This window comes from Lampetra fluviatilis, chromosome 17 (assembly GCF_964198595.1).
Source record: "Lampetra fluviatilis chromosome 17, kcLamFluv1.1, whole genome shotgun sequence".
Lineage (NCBI taxonomy): Eukaryota > Metazoa > Chordata > Hyperoartia > Petromyzontiformes > Petromyzontidae > Lampetra > Lampetra fluviatilis.
In genome coordinates, this window is record NC_136291.1 from 5,831,029 (window position 1) to 5,853,874 (window position 22,846).

Sequence of the window (22,846 nt, forward strand, 5' to 3'; positions counted from 1 at the left end):
TCTTTCTAAGTAGGCGCACGGCTGAGATGCTTGCAGGGACAGATAAATATTGTTTCAAAGTGGAAGGCCTAATGTGGCTGTGAACTGTATTAAATGGAGTAGTGGGCCATAAATTACATATCCATGCCCTAGACCCTGCTTATGAGGGGAAACTCAGATATAACAAGTTCAAGAAGGCACTTAATTCATTGGCAAATGAACCTTACGGCGGGACCTCGGGGTCCCGAATAAACGGAAGTCAAAATCGTAAGAAATTTATTTATTTTTGGCGACTCCGTCCCACCTCGCAAATAAACGCCGCGACCCACCAGAAATCAATCCTCTCTTTTATTCACCAAGCACCCTTCGTTGCCAAAATTGCCGTAGTCATAAGCAAAACTTTTAAACTTTGATTAGCGCATCGTGTAGAGCTCGTCGAGAAGAATAGATTGCTGTATCGTTCGCCTTCAACAGACATAAAATTACATCGCAATGCAATTTATGCGAAAGCCGGGGCCTCATGGGACCCCGGGATCCCGCCATAAGGTTCAAATGTAAAACGTATCGCTTCATTTAGGGAGGATGTATCGTTTATGATCCCTGCTTTCAATTCATTGTAGGATGTGATACATATTTTAAATTGAACTTAAACATTGTGTCAATAGCATACACCCTCCACGGATTGACATTATGAATCACAAAGACTTTGGCCAAAGGAGACCCTTAAATAGCTTCAGCCAACCGTTGCTACGATGCTCACAATACTACACAGTGCAATTGACCAGCAACGATAGTCAGTGGCTTGGTATTGTATCTAGCAACATAGAATTCCAGACCTTTACAACTGGGTTGTGCCATTATTCTCTCTGGGGGTTCCTCGTTCCATGAAGAGTTTTGTGTGCTCAACTTTATAATTGCAAGTAATTTTTCATGCATTTTTTCATTTTACACCAACACAATGGCATGATTTTGAGAAAATACCAGTATGTTTAATATCCATAGGTTGTTATACTAATAGGGTTTTTCCCCTTTTTTCTGGCAACAAAACTGACACCTTTTGCAAGGGATAATGCTTACATTAACCACAATACTTGCAGTCAAATGCAAACAAAAAACAATACTCTGATAATTTATGCATTGTCTTTGAAACTGATTGGTCCACACCAGAGACAGCTTTCATTGGAGCCTAGTCTCATATGGTGTTCGACCAGATGACGCCTTTTTTCAAAGACAATGCATAAATTATCAGAGTATTGTTTTTTGTTTGCATTTGACTGCAAGTATTGTGGTTAATGTAAGCATGATTCCTTGCAAAAGGTGTCAGTTTTGTTGCCAGACAAAAAGGGAAAAACCCTATTAGTATATTTTGGTACTGGCAAAGGAGGTCCCATGATGTATCCATAGGTTGGTTTGCAGACCCTTTTCTCCATAACGTTTGCATTAAAGTGACACAAATGATTGGTAATGATATTACGTAACGTTATTTAGTGAGTGAGATGGAACTTTCAACAGGTATAACTTCATTAAATTGTTCAACTACTATAAAAAGTATCATTTTACTGTTGTTGTACTCAATAAATAGGCAAGAAGCTGTGTGCAATGAGTTGACACGAGTACTTGTGCATTGGCTTGGAAACTTAATGCATAGATCCCCAGAGGTATACCAAAGCGAGTATTGAACTTAGAGAAATGGTTTTGATTAAACATGAAGAAAACTGTCAGCCTTTATGTTCATGGCAATTTCATTGGTTATGGGTTCTCTATAAAGTTTGGCAGCTGTCTGAACTGTGAGACTATAGTTGATTTTGAAAGTTTTTTTGAAATGGAAACATGCCATATATTTTGGTATGTTTTATCATATGATGACTTAAACATCGGCCGTTGTTCAGTGCTATAACACCAGTTTTTCAGACCAGTATGTTCTACAAATGTGCCAAACAAAACGTCGGGGTAAATGGTGACGGGGGATTTTGCAGCCTCGAATGAATGTGTGCCGATAACGGGAAATAAATTCGGACCTTGTTAGCGTTGGCAATCCATTGGGATTTCGGTAATCTGCAGAGGTGCCTGTAGCCCAACCGAGGATAGAATGAAGGACTGTGCATTTGATAAGGCCACGTGAAGGTGTTGTGATCCCCGCTCTCTATTAGGGTGAGGGCTATCTCTTTGCAAACACCCATGACCTCACGACCACAACGAAGAGCATGTAAGAGATTTGTTGCTGGCCAGGTGGTGTCGTAGACACGTGTCATTTGGCATTGTGGTGAAACAAATTCAGCTCCATTATAATGTGACTGGACATGCTCGCGAACAATGCCCCATATAAAACGTGGATGTCCAGCCAGATGAGCTGGCAAGCAGCTGTAGGCTGACCGCATAGTCAGGTGATATCACACTCCTCCATAATCTTGTTGATGTGCTCAGTTGAGGTGTTGCCTACCTGTAGTTCTACTGATCGGAGGCTAACACTCATTGATCATTTGAAGACGAGAAGAATTCACTTCAATGGGCAACATCGAGTGCACAGATCCTCATACGCTGTTATCTCAATTTTGTATCGCCTCGGTGATTTAGTTAGATTGCAATGAAGAGAAATGTGTATGAATCAGACAAACGTGTGCTCAACAGTATAGATATAAATAGACCTGATTGTTTTCTGCTCTACTGACAAACCATGACTTTATTTACCAATATATATTTTAAAATATATATATACAGATAAAAAATAGAAGTTGTTGCTTGACTGCTGCTGCTTATCTTGTTTAAATGAAGCCTCATTCATTTCTGGCACTCTCAGCAATAATAAAAAAAAGACTTGGCACTGACTCATGGCTCCTTAAATGGGGAGATGGTCTGAACACTTGCAATGAATACGTTTTCACCCTTAAATGTTAAGTGTTACGTTCACAAAATGTGTCTGATTCCAATAATTGACGGGATTGTTTGTAGTTGACGGAAATGTTGCACGCATGCAGTTTGAAAATAGGGCCAGAAAACTGAGAGAACATTTTTAAACATTACATCTGGAAAAGCTAATGAAATCGCATTATAATTGTTAAATATGTTGTCTAAATATGACAATAAGATGCATGGGTTGCATTACCTGAAGCAAGTGATTATTATCATTAATTTGCATGTGCCCTTCAAAGTGATGAAGAGGGCAATTATAGTTAACTTATTTTGCACATGGTTAATAATTCACATCACAAGACATTTTATCCAATCAAAATTAAAGCCAGGCTAAACAAGCAACGGCTTCTGCACTTGCATTTCACTTGACTGCATTTGCTCCAGCATTTATCGCAAAATGTAGTGTGTCGTGCATGCATGACCAGTTAATTTGAGTGCAGTTTCCAGCAGCAAATGCTCGACAATGTGTTTCACCAAAATGAGATTGATCAGCCAGGATAAACACGCTGCAGATCGCTTGCAAACAGCGGCCTAGCATAGCTAATAAGTGGATGAGCAACCTGCAAGGGAATTCCAGGCTGTTGCAAAGATGAAGATTGAAATCCCATTACAGATTTTATATGTTCAGTGATTTTGAGGCTAAAGCTGAACCACATTCATTTGGGTCACGAGGGATTAGACCGAGATGCCGGTGGTATGGCCTTTAGGTAATGGAGACGACCAATAGAAATGTGCAGAGGCGTCGTTTTTCTTTGACAAAATTGCTTTTTTTTAGACGGAGAAGAACGTGACGGTATTATACAACTCAAAATGCCTTCATTCTCAGTTCTTTTTTATATTTTTCAACCAAAAAGCTCAGTTTCAGAATGAGTAACTGACACTTTTCACTCTCCAGTAACCGGGAGAGCTTTTGTGTCGATTGTTTATTTTTAAACGTAAGACCGTAAGTGGAAACATATTGCAATTTAGTTAATGTACTAACCCACAGTATAATTGGAGTTTTTTGTTGTTGAATAAATGGAAAATATATTTCCATTTTAAAGGCGAGCATTTATAATACTGAAAATGCAATGAAAGTACTAAATCACATTAAACTGTGTGTAAATATAGGGAAATATTGTAATTAGATACCTAATGAGGACAATTATTCGGCAAAGTAATTGATTACTTTGCCAAAAAACATTGTTAATACTTCAAATAAGTATAAATTTGTCTCAATAGTTTTATAATTCTCCCAAAACCCGACAATGTGAACATGTGAGTTTCAAAACTATTATAAACCATTGCAAACTACTAGCTGCTTGGAAAGTATTGAAATGTATGATTCGTCTTACAAAGTATGCAGGCTATAGAATATGTCATTCGTGTATTGACAACCCATATTTTAAATTATCTCTCAGTGGCAATGATCACAAGATATCTGAGGTTTTATCCACATATTAATTTGTTTTGCAAACAAACACATTTTCTGGGAAAAAATATTGTCAATGCATAATGTTGTGAGTTCATATTGATGAAACAAATGCAAATACAGTCTAATAATGTAGTGAAGATAGCAGCAGCAGCATGCTTGGGCAAATTCAGTTTTATGCCTTTCGATAATTCCATGCAGTTCCCAGAAATGCACCAATGTCATGGCTGAAAGTTACAAAAAGGGCACCAGTTGCTCACAAAGGGCAAGGCAGGTCTCTTAATCAGCACTGTCATTTGTTCGCTTGCGAAGCCAGGGCCCTGGGGAGGCACTGGAAGGGGTAAGAGAGATCGGTGCGATTTGTTGTCTCGTAGATCTTAGCCAACGGGGCTCTCATTAGTGGCGACACGGTAGGAGCTCAGTGGCTGCCCGCAGTGCACCGTCGGAACAGTTATGCTCTTGGTGCGAAGTATCTCCAACTGTGGCATTGCTTGACTGCTGTGTGCCCCCCCCCCCCCCCCCCACACAGGCACGAGCCAACTCGCTGTGGCGCGTGGTTCCAGCGAAGGGTTCCGTGCCACCGGAAGGCGTTGTGGAGCTCGCCGTGGCAGTTCGCCTGGATGACACGGTGGCTTTCCGTGACAAGTTGCACATCGTAGTGGAGGAAGGGCAGCCGTGCATAGTGCCCCTACAGGCCGTGGGCATTGGCTCTACCATCGTGGCTCGGCCGCCGATCGCGCCCACCGTCAACCTCGGACATCACTTCAGGTGGTCACATGCTTTTGGCAAGCAAATGGCCATGCAAAGCGCAAAATTAAAATGTCCACATACGGCAAAAGCCAGACTGCCAATCAGCGCCCTACGCAAGGCTTGCTCATCATTTATTTAGAGCTGCTTTTTGTGCTTAGTTTGTTGTCCTTAACCCACACATCCGATTAGCATGGTTGGCTACATACGGTGCGAAATATGTTCAACGTACATACATACACACTCTAAAAAGTGTAGAACTGAGTTAGTGTGCTGTCGTTTAGGAGGACATTTGGCCACGAGGTACATCTTCTTGCAGCTGTTAAAGATGCCATCCCATTCAATCTCATCCCATTCCATCCCAACCCTTCCAATCTCGTCTTGTCCAATCCAATTTCATCCCATCCCAGTCTCATCCTTTTCCTTCCAATGTCTTCTCATCCCACCGTTTGTCTTCGTTTCCCAGATTGACTGTCAGACTCATTACAATAGCAGAGATCCAATGTAAAACGAATACTCTCGCCACTTGAGACTTGGGTAATTGTCAAATCCCTTAAATGACTTCTGCAGTATTTTGGAGTTTTCATGGGTGTCCTGTTTAATATATAATTGTCGACATGAATTTGAGGATATAACTTTGGTGGCTAGATAGCCCAGTGGTCATCATGCTCCTAACTGAAGCTGTTTACACACATGCATTGGCTCTGTTGCTGCATCTGCTGGATCATTTTTGTGGGGAACAACCCAAACACACTGGTGTGTAGTGGTCCTTAATATCTCTGTGATATCATCCTCAAAATTGTGGTATAGTTTGCCAGTGCCAAACGAAATAATTTCAACATTATACAACAAAATTTAATCATGAGCACGCATGGATAAGATGTAATGCTTATCAACATGCGTTTATTCTCGGACATATGTAATTAGTGATTATAACGGTTGCTCTTGCACCAAACACTGTAAGCAGTGCGCCTAGTGCCCCATTATAAGTTAATGGGACACGGATAGCAGCTCTGCCCAGAAGGGCACTGGCAACCCTTTGAACAATTCGGCCAGTTTTCATGTAGGAAGTCCCTAATAGCAGCACAGCTCTCTTCTAAAGTTGTGTTCATACTGGTAGGAACCTCCTGGTTACACCAGCCCACAGGGGATTATTGTGTCCGTCCGTCCGTTGTGCAGGGAGGGGCTGGGTGGGGAGGGAGGGGTAGGGTGGGGAGGGGAGGGTGGGGAGGGGCTTGGTGGGGAGGGGAGGGGCTGGGTGGAGAGGGGCTGGGTGGGGAGGGTGGTGGGGGGTGGGAGGGAGGGGTAGGGCTGGGTGGTAAGGGGCTGGTCACCACGTGGTGTCCTTATAAAACTCAACGTTTAACCTACTCACGCCGGCTTGTGCCCGCCCTCACAGTCGGGCATATTTGCGGAATATACCACGCCGCCGTTGACCCTGGCCATTGACCGAGCAACCCAACGTTCCTAACCAGCTCCCTCTGCAGGAATGTGTCATTGAGAGTGATTGTGTCCACTTGTTGCAGACAAATGGATGGAGGAGACATATCAACAAGGTCAATGCATTAAGGCTTTCAGCATCGTATATTTTTTGTTTAAGAGTTAAATAATAAACACTGTCCAAGGCTAACTATAGGCATCCTTGTCCCTTGTAAAACAAAGAAGCTGATGAATGTCAGTGAGCTCTCACATCGTTAAAGGATATTGCAATGAATAATGAATGTACAGTAAATAATAATCTCCACTGCGCTGCGTATAGCAAGGGGGTCCTGCGATATCCTTCATGTTGAGAGGATGAAGCTCTTCAATGTTATCATGAATGAACCTTTCCAGAAGCCCTGTTACCATGGCAGCAAGGTACAAGCACATAGTAGAGCATCATAATGAGAACATATTACATCCTCAAATTATACAAGTGGTATTTGGTGAAATTGTAGGGCATCTGTGTTCTTGTTGTAGTAAAGTACCGCTGGTGTTTTAGCAGCTAATCTCGTTGGCAACAAGACTTCGGTAAGCCACGCTGTTTATAACTTATTTTATTGTAAACTGAGCTTCAGGGCTTTCTTACCATCCTGGGCAATTCTTTGTTTATACTTTGACTCGCTCTCAATGTAAATCTCCAGGCAGAGTGTTATAAACATGAGCACATGAGCACATTTAACATACAAGCATGAAAGATTCACTTCTTTATACTTGGAAGATAACATGTAAAATTACACTCAACATTTGTGTTATATCATTAAAAGTTTTGAAATATAACTCATCAGCCATAATCTATCTGCTGCTGAATGAAGTCATCCCCAAGCAATCGGTATCACTCATGGTTACGCAACGCAACGATTAAAATACCTCACACACAAGCCGATTTCATCGCTCCATCTCCATAATGGACACTCTCTTATTGGGCACGTTCCCTCATTTTGCTGCCACTAAATTGTCAATCCCAACCATCAGCCAGCTTCCCTTCCAAAGATGTGTCCAGTCTAAGCCCACTTACTTTTATTTCCAGTCAATAGGATGTATTCAACTTGTATTTGATCTCTAGTGCATGTTCCTCTTCCTGTTTCAGCGTACTTCCAAACAGGGTGCATTGGTGGCATGATGTTAACTACCTCGCCCGGTATACAGGTCGTGGGTTTGATCCCGAGCCTGACACCTGTTGTATATTTGGAGTTTGCATGTCTCTTTCCCCTTGGTCGTGTGGATTTTTCTCTGGGTCCTCCGGTTTTCCCCTCCACATTTATAATCAACATGCATTTAAAGTACAGGTAGTCCCCGACTTACGATGGAGATGCGTTACGACGACCCTATCGTAAGTCGAAAATATTGTAAGTCGAAAATGGCCTAGCCTACCCAGGAGTCTTAAAGAATGGTGATAATTTAGCAAAACAGAGCAATTTACAGTACCGTGCTGTATAAACTATATGCGTACGGTACATCCCGGCAGCGTCCCAACGTACAGTATCGTACCTCGTACGCTGCTGCGTTTGTCTGCCGCGCGAAATGTAAAATATTTTACAATTTTGTCATATCGCTATCGCCATCGTAGGATCGAAATATCGTTAGTCGGACCATCGTAAGTCGGGGACTACCTGTATTTGGCCGCTATTAATTTCCACATGATAAGCCACTTCATTGAGCTCTCATTTGTGGCCTAGTAGTTTCTTGGAAAGAGCTACATAGCTCAGTGGCCTTTACCTGGTAATTATTTTAAAAATAAAAACATGCACCTCTCCATGCTTGTTTGCGCACCTTACAGCATTTGTTCTAAATTGTTTTTGTAAATGCCCATGTTTCTGAACTCAATGAAAAGCAACATACCAATTTGGCAAAATATGAACGTTTTTAATCGGTGTATATTACCTTCTATGACATATAATACAATGGAAACAAATAATGTATGTTCAAATGAAATGTAGGCTTTGTTTAGGTTTATATTTTTATTAATGAACACCCTTAAAATTGCTTTGTGTTTGAAAAACTCAACACATTTCTTCAATATCATTGTCGTATGGTATGAGACGTAAACATAAATTTTATGTACTATCAAGAAGGGCCACTGCTCGAAATATCAACAATTATATAATTGTCCTTTTTAAGACAGTGTTATTGTTGAATGTGTTGACGTTTTTTATTTGACTGTGTATACTTCCAATGGATTATCACCAAATTATTTGTATTTGGATCAGCACGACTGCAGAGGTGTGGGATGTGTGTTTTGAAATGTCCCATTGTTGTACATTGGGGAACAATAATGCAGTCAATTATTCTCCAGTGTGGACTCATGGGTTCCATTCACTAATTTACTCACCATCCTATCGTCTCTAAAGCTCCAGTCCGTGCCAGTTCCACTTTACGCTCACCAACATGGGCCGGCGCGCCCACCAGCTCTACTGGATGAGCGAGAGCTTCCCCGCTCCTCGGTCGAATGCCAAAAAGCCTGGTCATCGCGCCACAGGAAGGGGCAGCTGGGCCCACGACGGCACGACCGCGGGCCCCCAGCCGTCAACACGTGCCGTCTTCTCGTTGCACCCAACGCGCATGGAGCTGGCTCCTGGGGAGAGCATTGACGTGCTGCTGCAGGGCTTCGCTGACGTCCCCAAGGTGGGCGCTGGTGATAACCAGCTGGCTCTACCGCATCGCTCCGGGCTGACATTTGTGTTTATTGAGTTCAATAACATTTGCGGAATTCGCTTGAATGCCCAAGGGCTTAGGGGAATCAAGCTCCACCACGGTGACGTATATGAATATACGTGGAAAACACAATCAATACTCCTGCCTCTTGGCCTGGAATTTGGAACCAACTTTTTAACTAATGACCTCTTTTTCTCACTCCGTTTAAACTTTTTAGTTTGATATAATTAAACACCTTATAACGTGGCTCTTTTTTTCCACTTGCATGGTATACTGCTTAAAAATGGGCCTGCGTGCTCGTTGGGCACATGTGTTTTCATGCTTGTTGTAAAGTCAGCCTGACACTGGGGCAATGTAAGGCTCTGATTTTGAACTTTTCGCAAAGAATGTCAGGATGACTTTACTTTGAGTATGATAATGATTACTTCCATGTATTTTATGCATTCCCTTATTAGTTAATATTATTAAATACAACAAATTTGTGAATTTTCCTGCACATAGCACAGTGTAAAACCCTTCATACATGATTTTGTGTGGAAGCAGCCATAATGTGTGGTAAGAATTTAACAAGCTGAATTCTTAAACAGCACGCATCAGCTTGTAAATGTCATTGTAATTTAATAACTGGAATAACTTCAATTGTAATAACATTTCATTATTATGCTTTTTAAGGTTTTTATGGTGCTGCAGTTATTAAGATGACATTTGAATCTGCAATCAGCATTTAATATTTTAAAATCTATATTATTTTTGGGGGTGAAGGAGTGGCATAGTGGTTCGTGGACTGTGCAATGAACCTGGCAACCTGAGTATTATTCCTGGCCATGGCTAACATCATTGGCAATTAATATCTAAACTGGTTCTCGCCCCCCACACCCCCACCTCCTTCACCCTTCACCCCAGCACTGACCAACAGAGTGAAGTATGGTTAAACAACCCCATGACAACCACGGCGATGGGGGAGGCCTTTATCCAGGAGGGAATTGACAAAGGGGCATAGTTGACACATCATTCAAACTTAATTCCATTGAATGTATATTTATTGCGTTATTAAAATTATATATGTACGATCTTGTAGTAGGAGTATGTGCATGTAATGTGCACATATGTGATATATACTCACCAAATGATATATAATATTAAACTTACTGCACTCTTTTACGTGAGATGTAAATCAAAGTTGGAGTTGGTGGGTGGGTTATTTTTAGCAGAGGCTGATGTATTTCAGTGCATGATGGCAATGGCAACTGTTCCTTTGATGGCTGTCACAGAAGTTAAAGGTCTAAATCACAATGGTTAGGGAGAGTGAAAAAGTTTCAAAAGCCCCATCAGATGGGTGGGACTTGTTGGGCAGAGCAAGCGATATTAACATGGCGCTCTGGTGAGAAATTGGACTCAGTGCCCACCGCAATAGCCGGTGGCCTCTGCCACTTTGTTCGCTTGACCGAATGTCATTATGAGTGCTTCAAAGGGTTGCAAATATACATACGCATTGTGTAGCTTCTGGCAAAATCACTTGAAATGCACCCGATCCCGTCAGATCTCAGAAGCTAAGCAGGTTTGAGCGTGGATAGTGTGTGGATGGGTGACCACCATACACAGCAGGGTTTTATAGGCGATGTGATGTGACAGCAGAAGGTAGTGCATCAAAACTGATTGGGCCATTGCTGCCTACCGTCACCAACTCGCACTGACCAGCATGATGAAGTATGATTTTTTTTAAAGTAACCCACTTGATACGCACAGGATGGGGAGACCACTATTCCAGAAGTAAATTGACTCAAGGCTGTACATGTACATGAGTAAATAACTTTGTTAATCATATTCCTACATGTGATAAATGTGTAATATGCTATGCACTTCATATGCTTTTCTGCATGTGTTCATAATCATGTGTCTGTTAATCATATATCTATCATATATATTGTTATAGTTTACTGTTCGTGCATACTTATATTCTTCCTATTGTTATTGTTTGAATACATGCGCACTTTATGATAATTTGAGTAACTCAAAAGTGAGTTTATTCGGATATTCTAGACTTTTATTTGAAACTTAGAATGCCTATCTTCAATACTTGTTAACAAAAGCGTTAATTTGGGCAATTAAAAATTCAAGACAGTGCTATGGTGTAAATGAGTTAATATCTATAATTTTACAGATTATTCTATGTTACATGCCTTCACCGAATGTTGCGTGGTGGTGCTACATTGATATTGCAAGCACAGAGTGACTCACATTGCATGCCTCTTTGTCTCCCTTTGGCCACCATCAGGTGGTAAGCGAGCAGATGGTGTGCCATGCCATTATTGGTAAGCAGTCGGGCAAAGAGAGGATCATGCGAATTAACATTAGGTGCGAGTTCATCCAGCCGTTGTTGGAACTCTCATCCCGGCAAATCAGCTTTGTGGTGGAGAAGGTACTTAGCATGCAATTCTCAATGATATTGTTATCAATAGGGACATTATCCTTTGGTTTTTTTCGGTAAAGTCACGTATGAAGATAAAATAAAAAAATTAAATTAAATAATTGCATACGACGTTTCGATTGCAACACAAGCAATCATCATCAGGTATAATGAAATAGCGACATAGAATATAACCAGAAAACTATAGACAGACATATAGGCAGACAGATATCACCAAGATACATAGAGAGAGCAACCCAGGTACAGAGAGGGGTGATCGTCTCTGTGGGGTGGCCTTAAATAGACAGAGGGGGGCGGAGGCAGAGAGAGGGAGGGGGTAGGGAAAACATTTACATGTCAATGAGTACGAAGGGAGGCGTAGTAAAGTAAGCAGGCTTAGAGGGAGACAGAACACACTAAATTAAATAACCTAGCAAAGTATCGAAATGTTATGTAAAACGACACAGATAAATTAAGATAGGGACATCATCCTCATCCACATCGTCTTTGTCTTTATGGTAACTCTCATAGTCTTCATATCCCTGCTCTGCTCCATTGTGCCATTTGCAGCAACGTCTAGGGCAACAAAAACCTGCTCTATATTTTGCGTCAAAATGCTAAATAAATGTCGTGATATGGAGGTGCCAAACTTGCATAAAAGTGTGTGCGACATGGGCCACTGCGTTGTGTCAGCACTCCCACAGTGTGGACTCCCCATAGTGTGATTTTCATAATTCTCCACAATGGTCAACTTTTTCCACATTTATAATAGTTTCACCATCATTTGTTCCTCCCAAACTCCACTCTAACCCTGGCTACTTTGGACCATTGCATAAATTTGGCATAAGGAGATGCAGGATTATTGTAATTTTTGTGTTGTATCGGCCACATGTCAATTTGGAAAGTGCTGAATTGTCCCGATTTTCCTGCGAAAACGACCATCATTCTACCAAAAATTGTCAGAATGATGGACAAAATAGCTATATGAATTGCACCCAATGTCATATATTAGCATACTTACTCCATATTACCCTGGCATATCATCGAATTCAAGAGAATAGTTTTTCTCTATGATATAGCCAGAGGGGATGTTTGCTACATTAAATTAAATAGCTTTTTTTGGCTTTGGGATTGTTAAAGCAGCAGTCTCCAGATTTGGTTACAGCGCATGTTTGTGACAAGGTCACCTTTAGGCTCCAAAATATATTATATGAGCATAAGGTTCGTGCCATATAATCCTAGAGGATAATATGCACCCACCAGCAGCACATGGTTAGATAATGAATAGATAATGAAATGAGAGGGAATTTAGAAAGGATTGTTTAATTTCAGAGAGGTGGATGATTGTTCATACACAGTATATGATGATCACACACATTCAGCGACAGTTGTGAGGGGCTGGCTTTCTCAGCTATAATTGCCTGCCACTCATGAGATGAAAAGTAGGTGTTGCGGAAAAAAAAATCACACCTAAGATATATAACTGGTGTTTTCTAATTGTTGCGTTTGAGTGACAAATGGAAGAGCTGACAATTCACCGCTTTATTTAAATGTTTGCTCACAACATGGATGCGTATAACTATCTATATTTAAATTTCGATTTAAAGCTTTCGTGACTGCAGGGATTCATCTTCTTGGTTCTTTCGTTAAAGTCACGTAGAAGGGAAGTAATAAAATAATAAAAACAAAACGTAATAAAATAATATAATTTTCACGACGTTTCGGCCACAACGCAAGCAGCCGTGACTTTACCGAAAGAACCAAGAAGATATCTATATTTATTTACGCTATGTATATACATGGTGATAATATAGTGAGATCGGATTATTTATTGTAAGGATAGACTCACATGTTATTTAACAAAAAATTATTTTTACAAATATAATCCATACAGTTCATGGTGTTTGCATAAAAATGTGATTTCACATTAAACCTCATCCAGTATTTGAAACTTTTATATCTCACATATAAATATACAAATAGGGTGTGTTATTCTTATAACTATAGCCAATTGTTAAGATACTTTGAATACAAACCTTTGTTATGTTATGTCCATGCCATTTTTGCCACGATATTGAATCCCTGCATCATAGAGCATGAGTCATCATTAATATAAACATATTAATATACCTTGTCTCCTTATGTGCCAGCGACCAGAGGACACCCTACAACCACAGTACGAGCAACTGAAACTTAAGAATGTGTCATCACTGCCGCTGGCCATGAACCTGAGCCTGGAGTTTCCTTTCAGTATCATCCTCCCAGAGGACTGCCCTGCTGATCCCAGCGCCACAGTGAGTGCCCCTGCTAGAGGCCAGCGTGTCTACACCTGTGTGGGGTCAGTTACACGCACAAGGCAATGCAGCACATTACCCGATAGCTCTCTCTGATGTGTTTTCGAGTTGTGCCGCATGCTTCTCAAGAGGCTGCCGACCCGTGGAGCAAAAAGTCGGACATCAGGCCAAACAAGATGCGGTACAACGCAAAAATATCAGAGCTTCATCTTCTTGGTTCTTTCGGTAAAGTCACGTAGAAGGGAAGAATTCTTCACGTGAGGAAGGGCTGCCTTTGTTGTAGCCGAAACGTCGTGAGAATTATTTAATGTTTTCTTTTTATTATTTTATTATTTCCCTTCTACGTGACTTTACCGAAAAAACCAAGAAGATGAATCCCTGCAGTCACGAAAGCTTTAAATCGAAATATCAGAGCTGTACAGAATAACCGCGAGAGTCTATGCAGCAAGATTGCCTGATTCCTAATTACATTGTATGGTTTGAATGTGTTAAAAATAAAGTTTGTTTTCCTATTTTAAGTTACAAGACACACATACTTGACATACACGATGGGACGTTCAATTATTTTTTCAAATTGAATTTGTAATCTTGTGCCATACATATTTGCACAGCTTTTTTTATGTGGTGGTTTTGTTCTAGTTTTCTCCCACTCAGTCTTGTTTCATTAGGCCCCTTGTTTCACATTGGTCATATTTAGATATGATATAGATGCACTGCTATGCCGCAATGCTCGTTTAATTTTCCAAATTGAAAACGTGTATGTAATGAATTAACTTTAAAATGATTAAATAACCGGCAGATTATCTCAATAAATGTGATACTTTTAAAGTATTCTTGTGCTTGTTTACACAGACAAGACTCACTAATTCAGAAGACTTATATTTCAGGAAGGTCCTGCCAAGTTTTTTTTTTTCTGGAGGGGTCATTTTGCGATGTCTAATCCCATTGAGTAATGTTCAGCATTTTTTCGTTTCATTTAGCCAATACCGTTGGCAACGTATGCTTTTAGCTATGGGAGGACACCAGAGAACTCAGAGCAAAGTCATCAAAAACGCGTGACTTTCCTCCTGCTATATTGTAAATGCAATTTCCATGCGTGTGGACCACATAATACACGTTAATAAAGACACGTCCATCCAACCACACATTGCAATGTAATATTCACTGTACCTCACTTAAATACAATACCTCTATGATAGGACCGCTCTTTGATCTAACGTACACCTGACATTTTTCACCCACCAAAGAATCTCTGACGTAATATCTGCGCGACCAATTGACATTAGGTCAAAATACATGTTGAACATGATGGCTATGTAGCCTTCGACAATAGCAAGCATTGCATACATTAACAGACGTCAAAACATAAAATTCGTCTCAGATAGTTTGTTGATTTGTTTTTATATAAAATTCAGCTGAGTGACGTGTCCCACGAAAGGCCTATACAGTATGTTTCTGCCACAGCATAAATATTATTTATTAGTTGTGTTTATATCAGTTGTAAGAATTATTTTTAATATAGAAACTAATATATATTCGCTGGTTAATGTTTAATCTTGCACAATTGTTCATCAGTCAGCATTGTCTGATGGAACCATCTTCAGCATATGAAGGACCAGTGTGATATGCGAAAGTCTTATCAATTGATAGCCATTGTTATTCTTAAATGACAAAAACACTGCTATAATTTTTACTTGATTTTAAAATGCAGTTGTTTTTACTATAATAGACATACATAATCTGTGTTTAATGAGATGTTGATCACAGCCGAGTTCAAATTTGGTTCTTTTTTTCATTGCTGAACGTTGTGATTTACAATGTGTTTTGTTATCTGATTGTGGTATACAGCATGTATATTTTCTTCTTACCCGCATGGTTATTTAAAAATTATTGCTCATGTTTATAAATGTATGCAATTATGCATGTGTCATTATTTTCTCCAATGCCACCTGCACCAAAGCTGTGTCCAGATGGATCTAGCAACAAATAAAATAACCAATGCTTGTGTCATTCAGGAAAGCATGCTTTTATTGCTGCTCTATTTTTAACATATATAAAACAACGTAATTTTTGGTTTTCAATACTATGTTATGATGCAATATAATAATATACTGCTACTAAAATTAATGTAGTGAAAAACATACAGAGAACATGATACTCTATTTTTCTGAATGTATTGCTCTGAATGAGCGCATTTTTATTATGAGTGTAATACAAACACAAGGGAGGGTCTTACAACAGACAGTTTCCCACTTGTTCAAGGCAAAACCCACAGCAGGGAAAGGTACAAAATGAACATGCATATAGAATAGCCATTTATCTTTTTTAATAAAGGGTATGGTGTGACAGCTGTTATTACTCCCTTTTTATTGTTCTCAAAATTATAATAACCCAATTATAACCTCTGCTATGAGACCTCACACAGTCAACATACCAAAAACAATTTTCTCTACACGGCTGCAGCAATAAACAAACACATTCGTCTTGATATCCAGCAAGGTTTGTTTTTTTCTTTGGAATCATATCGCCCCTAGCTTTCACTATCTGTTCTCATAAGTGACATTATAGACCCTTGTCATTGGGTCAGTGTTCATTTGTTTATTTTGTAAGTTATTCCTAGAGGAGGCCAGTCATCCAATGCATCATGATCTTACTTTCTTCTCATTGACCTTATTAAAAGGAACCTGTTATAATTTTTAATCAACCCTGTTATTTTTCACATCGGTTCCCTGAAACAGCGGCTTAGGCGTTTGTATATTTTGTACATATAAGCTTGGTGTGAGCTCTTTTCTTGCAATGTATCACGTGTCAAGGTTCAGCATCAGGGGGCTTAATATAGTTAATGTTATACTCATCCACCTATTCTAGATGGTGCAATATTTAGAAATATTTCACATCCGTGGTTGTGAATTGACTGAGCAGCTGCATAAGAATAATTTCTTGGGAATTTTCTAATTCATTGGTGGCCTAGGGATGTTTTTTTTACTGTGTTAACAGAAACATTTTTCGATTGCATCTCGGTTTTCATTCCTTCAAGACCTGCATTACATGACATGCTAAACTAAATTATGTGGCTATTTAACTCATCCCTTTAAATACCGTTTGATACGTTTAATATCTTGAAACATCTCCAACAATGTGAGGTCAATGGGTTTTAAATGCATTTCCTTGTAATCGTTACACTTTCCATTCTTTTTCAGACACTTAATTTAAGTAAATGTCTTGTGTCCAAGTTGACTTCAGTGTTCAAATTGGAAATTCCACCATGATTTTACATGTTTACTATTCAGATATATATGTACAATACAGTATATATTTTTGTATCAATAATTACTTAAGTGTATCATATTTGTGATATTTTTGTTAACCTTCCTATCCATTTACCAAGTCACTTTACAGCACGTGATTATTTTCAAGTAACCGAGCCATGTACATTTCAATAACTTTTTGTTGTGTGGTAGGTGGTGACAATTTTTGGTAGCGTGCCATGTATTCAGTGTTGTGTGTGGCTGGTAGAAACCTGATGGCATGTGCTGTTTTGCGTGCCGCATGCCAGGCCCTGAAGCTGGGCATCGGAGAAGAGCAGGAGGTGACGGTGGCGTTTGAGCCAGCGTACCGGGACGACGCAGCGTCACGCATCGCCACGGGCCTTCTTACCATCGAGCACGCTCACCACCCTCACCGTGATCACGTGGCGCTGCTCGGACACACACATTTCCCCAACCTCTCCTTCGATCACATGAGCGTTGACTTTGGGTGCGTGCTCAACCACACGGAGGTGGAACGGCGCATCACGATGGTCAACTGCAGCCCACTGCCCGTGTCCTTCTGTTGGTCCTTTCTTCAACATGACGGGACCACACCTATCAGGTGCCTTAACATGCGGCCTACATTTCTTGGGTATTGTGAGTCTTGTTTAATGGACTGGTCAATTGCTAGGATAAAAATTCTTGAGTGGTCTGGGCAAGTTTCAGGCACGTGCATATCCTGAGTGTATAGATCATTTGCAAAGTTGGTAGCAGCTCATGCTGAATAAATCCAAAATACATTGAGCAAATGTGCCACAGGTTTACAATGCCTGGTCCTGATGCCTTAACACAATTACCGCTGCAACTACCACTATTCTCCTTACAAATTCCCATTGCCATGTGCATATACGATTTTTATGGCAAGAGTAGGTCACTGTAAATAACCCACTGTTCAGCTGCCTCTTGGCCATATCTTACACTGTTTTTTTTTTTATCCTGCTGCAGATCACAATAAGGGTGTGTAAAAGAAACCATTAATTACTTTTTTTTATCACAGGTCATATCTGCAAATAATGCAAAAATAAATGTAACCCCCAGCCACTGGAAAGCAACTCACTGGCTATAAGGAACCAACATTAAAGGGTGTGCATAGAACGTTTTTATTATGTTTTCATGGTACTTCACTTTATAATAACGTCTATACCCTAGTGACACAAACATAAAATGAGTACGCTTTCAAAAACAACCATCAATTCAGATAGTGTGCTCAGATATATAGAACTCTAGTGCCTACAATGCATGGGTGCTAGTGCTTAGGTCATATCTTTTTATCACCGTGCGAAGTGCTTGTAAGTGCAGTTGGACCATTTGGACAATACGGAGCTTCAACCCATCCATACAGTCAACTCTCCATTATCTGGGGTAATGGGAGAAGGGATGGCCAGGTGAAAACAAAACCTCGGATAATGCAAAATGTATGTAAAATTGGCTAAAAGTGCATTTTAATAATTCACCTACTTAGAAATTAGGGTGAAGACAAGCCTCACAGTGCTCGCCAAAGCCACATTTAGTATTCTTGGGGTTCAACATTAATGCTTAAAACACTGGTAGCTGGTATCAAGAGTGGTATTACAGGAAACCATATAGTACATGATAATACATATAGTACATGATAATACATAGAGTGCATGTACACAGCCCTTTGTTATTCCACTGCTGGGTGAAGGCCACCCCACGCTGTGTGAATACTTTACCACCCTGAGCAGTGTGGGTTGATGAGGCAGAGCACATAGACATGAGAGCATAGAAGTACAGAACAACAATGGGTTTTGCTGCAATACCCTCTGTTGCCCACTACGTAGCTGTGCAACCTATAATGCTAGTTATGCATCTTGGTCACCCATCCAAGCACGATCGAGGTACAATCCTGCTCAGATTCTGAGATATGATGATATTGGGCGCATTCCCAGTGGTTTTGGCAGAGTCAACCACCTAGTAATAATACATAAATCGACTGTCGTTGCTTCGATGTCATTGTTGTCTTTTTTTTTTACGACGTGTATTTTTGGATCAGTCACCGAGGAGAGGGGCCGGCCGTGCACAGCTCCCTGCCGAAGCCGTTTGAGGACGATGAGCACAGGAGCCGGCCGCACGTGGCAGAAGTCCGTGCCACGCCAGCCAGCAGAAGCAGGTGCGCTAGTGGGAGGGCCGCTGGGTGTTCGAGACTGTTTGGCGAGTTGCAACGCCGCTTGCACAGTTCCGTGCCACGCAGGCATTGCTGCCAAATGCAGACACCCACGGGTCCCCTGGCTCTCGCTCGTGTATGTAGCCGTGTTGTGGGGCAACAAAGAAAACAAAGGAGTTGGGGGGGAGAGTTGTCGTGAGTTCCTGCGCGCTAGCCGATTCAAAGATTGGTAAATGTAATGCAATGTGCGAGTGCGGAGAAGTCGGTGACATGGGGTAGATTAAGCATGTGGGCAGCGAATGCCACATTCGGAATTCTGTTTTATTTTTACAGTATATTAGTTTATACCACGGCATGTTCTTTAGTGACAAATTATAGTAGCTAAATCAGTTGCTTTTACAGAATATCCCTCATAAATCTGCTGCATATCATTCCGGAATAATACTGTATTGATAGAGTGCAATACTAAATTGAATGCTAATATTGTAATGAGTTGTGTAGCAATATTGTTCGATGCGGCGTAAAGTTAATTTTTACTAAGATGGAACACCGAATAATGTACAAATAAATTAGTCTTATTTTTCCTTTCATTGTGTTTCTCAGAATACAATCTTTTTCACAATAACCATTTAATTACGAGACATCATACGAGTATACAGTTTACCTCCTGTATGAATAATTTGTGATTGGCATTGAATAAAACATCATGGCTCATGCATTCATTAATTCTGTCTGACTTTCCACCCATTGGTAATGTATCTAGAAGGGCCTCTAGGGGAATCTGACGCTCGGCCCTGCACACAGTGGCACTCGTTAGCGCCTTCCCAGGAGATACACACAAGTTAGTCATGTTGAGGTACAGAGGATATTCCAGTGAACAGACAGAGATCCTGTTTCCAGGCCACCAAAGTGCACTACTATCTAATGACAATAGGGTGAGGGGGATTTATTATGGCTTGCTGACCAGGCATCCAATGCGGTGATTCACTCAGGTTCAATTGCAGCCCTTCAATGCTGACGTTTCTATCATATTTAATTGTTGGTGAGTACCCTTCTTGATCTAGACTCGGCTTGTTGCTATATTGGTGATTCACAGCAAAGCAAACAGACAGATGGTTGTCGTGCTGATCCATGTGTTTGGCTTGAGTGACTCAGCCCTCAAATATAGGAATCACCCACGAAGAAAACACACATATGAGTGAAACCTATTGTGCCAGCTACACATCTTGACAAAATGGGAAAAAAACGTTATTTTCGTGATTTGCCCCCTTGTTGATGATTTAGACATCAGCAGCACATTTTCACCAAATATTGGACGAAAATTTACGTTGATCAAAATGTGAATCTGGCTCCAAGCCTCACTACTCAAGAAACATTAAATCATTCTCATCTATTCATATTGTATAAGAAATTATTTCCAAATATAGAGAGCAGTGGTACTCCATGTTAAACGGTTATCATTCAAACTTCCCCTGATATACTTGTTTGCTGTACACGCATGCTGTGGTTTCTCCGAGCATGGACATTTATTTGGAGTGTATACTGTAGGGATCCACGTCAATCAGTCGTTTACCTTCACAACTAATATTCCTGCCTGACACTGCTGTAGGCTTGAGAGAAAAGTTGGTGAAATATTTATTTCGTCACCAAACTGTAGAAAAACAACAAATAAACTGTGCCTCTGTAACATTGCACTCAGTATTTCTATTTAGGTTTATTAAAAATGAAGGCAGCTTGAAAAATGCAGTGGCCACACTGCCATGGGTGTAATTTCCATTTGGCTTGTGATTCTGTTTTTTTTTATTCAGGTGCCGTATTGTAATGCTCACTGACATGAATCATCACGATTCATTTAAATTCATATTGGAGTATTTAATACACGTTAAACCCACATTGTCGGTATTACATTAACTTCTAAGCAGCCCATATGCAATGATCCAATATAGGTTGCTGTAGTAACTATACCAACACTGTTTAATTTAAAATGCCATCCCTTGTTTATTGTAGGTTATTAAAAGAACGAAGCAGCCTTCAATCACTGGACGGTGATAATGTGAACCAGGATGAAGAGGAGGTAAAAACACGCAATATGGTATTAATCTTTTCTTTTTCATTTGAAGCCTCCATATTTACCATGTGCTTTAAATGTACACACAGACAGTTGTCATGTCAAAATGCCAATCAAGACGTGTTGCCTGCAGGAGGGTGTGAATACATCAGCGGAGTCCGGAGTCTCAAAGCGTCTGACGGTGCCTGACGAGGACGAGGTTCCCTCTACTGGTCTTCAAGAGGTAGGTCCATTCAGAGCTCACACTCCTCTCTCTACCTCTGTCATCCGCCATCTGCCTGTCCTCATGCATTTGCCGTCCTGCCTTTATGCCCCTTTGTAGCTTTCAACGTCTGTCCCTCGTCCAGTAAATTTAACTTCCTATTCCGAGCGTCGCCTACATCTACAATGATCAGTTTTTTGGTAATTTAAATCTGTTTGAAGTTGAAAACTGTCACGTGTGAGATGGCTAGGTGTTTCAGAGGTTAGCACTGAGCTGACAATGAGATCCTGGGTGTAAATCCAGACAGATGCCTGTGATTAAACGGGGTTATCAAATGTAGAGAGTTAATGGTCTCGGCCTGGCCATTGCTAACGACACAAGAAAACATGTTGAATTTGGTTCCGAACAAAATTCGGCTTATTTCTAGCTTGGAACATTACAAACATTGCTTAGACTGTCATATATGTATGTATGTTGAACTTCTTTCACACCATACAGAACCAACTATGCTAATCTCTCAGTGTCAGAGTGAGTGGAAATATACTTCTCTGTACCGTGTTTACCAGAGGTCAATACGAAGGGATCTCGGAGGTATCTCTGTGGTGTCTGCTCCTGTGGGCAGTTTTCTTATATGAAGGGCTGTGGTGCTTTGGGGGAGTAAAACAATCACCTTATTAAACAACGCATGGACAACGCTGTGTTCAAAAGAAAAACTGTGGTGAGATAGACACACGACAATGGTGCACAGTACTCACATTTGCATGCCCACATGTGCGTGCTTATGTTTCCCCCTCACCGCCAGGTGTTTGACATCCTGCCACTCTACGGGCAGCTACAACCGGGTGAGAGCCAGGCTGTCACCGTCAGCTTCTTTGGGCATGCGGGCCTGCGTGCCCAGGCTACCGCGCTGTGCCGCGTGGTTGGAGGGCCCACCTATGAGATCAGCCTGCTGGGAGAGGCAGCAGACATGAGCTACCAGCTCAGCACCACTGAGGTGGACTACGGGAAGGTGGTAAGTGTCTCGGTGGCCACTGCAGTGGATGTGGTGATCTCAGGATCGACCACAAGGCTGCATGATGGAGAAAGTGTAAAGTCGTGGGTTTCCTTCACCAATCAATATCTTCTAACACATGAACTTATGATAATGTTTCATTCACAACTGACATTATTGACACTCATAATGAACGTTTTTGGGTTAGATCGCGTTATTTATAAATGTGTCGTAACCCTCCACCACCCGACACGGTCAATCAGTAAAAAA

The 22,846-nt window shown here is 40.8% G+C and overlaps 1 protein-coding gene across 8 annotated transcripts in view; it reads left to right on the forward strand.

The window, feature by feature from the left end:
• Positions 1-22,846, forward strand: part of HYDIN (HYDIN axonemal central pair apparatus protein) — a 120,359-nt gene that overhangs the window by 32,744 nt on the left and 64,769 nt on the right. For 5 of the 8 annotated variants that reach the window (XM_078864051.1, XM_078864050.1, XM_078864056.1 and 2 more), the window contains exons 19-27: positions 4,830-5,068; positions 8,878-9,151; positions 11,457-11,600; positions 13,739-13,882; positions 17,439-17,752; positions 19,205-19,321; positions 21,323-21,407; positions 21,517-21,606; positions 22,388-22,597. In XM_078864051.1, the coding sequence (XP_078720177.1) occupies positions 4,830-5,068; positions 8,878-9,151; positions 11,457-11,600; positions 13,739-13,882; positions 17,439-17,752; positions 19,205-19,321; positions 21,323-21,407; positions 21,517-21,606; positions 22,388-22,597 (1,617 nt within the window). The remainder of the gene's footprint in view (positions 1-4,829; positions 5,069-8,877; positions 9,152-11,456; positions 11,601-13,738; positions 13,883-17,438; positions 17,753-19,204; positions 19,322-21,322; positions 21,408-21,516; positions 21,607-22,387; positions 22,598-22,846) is intronic. The other 3 variants (XM_078864055.1, XM_078864057.1, XM_078864053.1) reach the window with 2 other exon arrangements.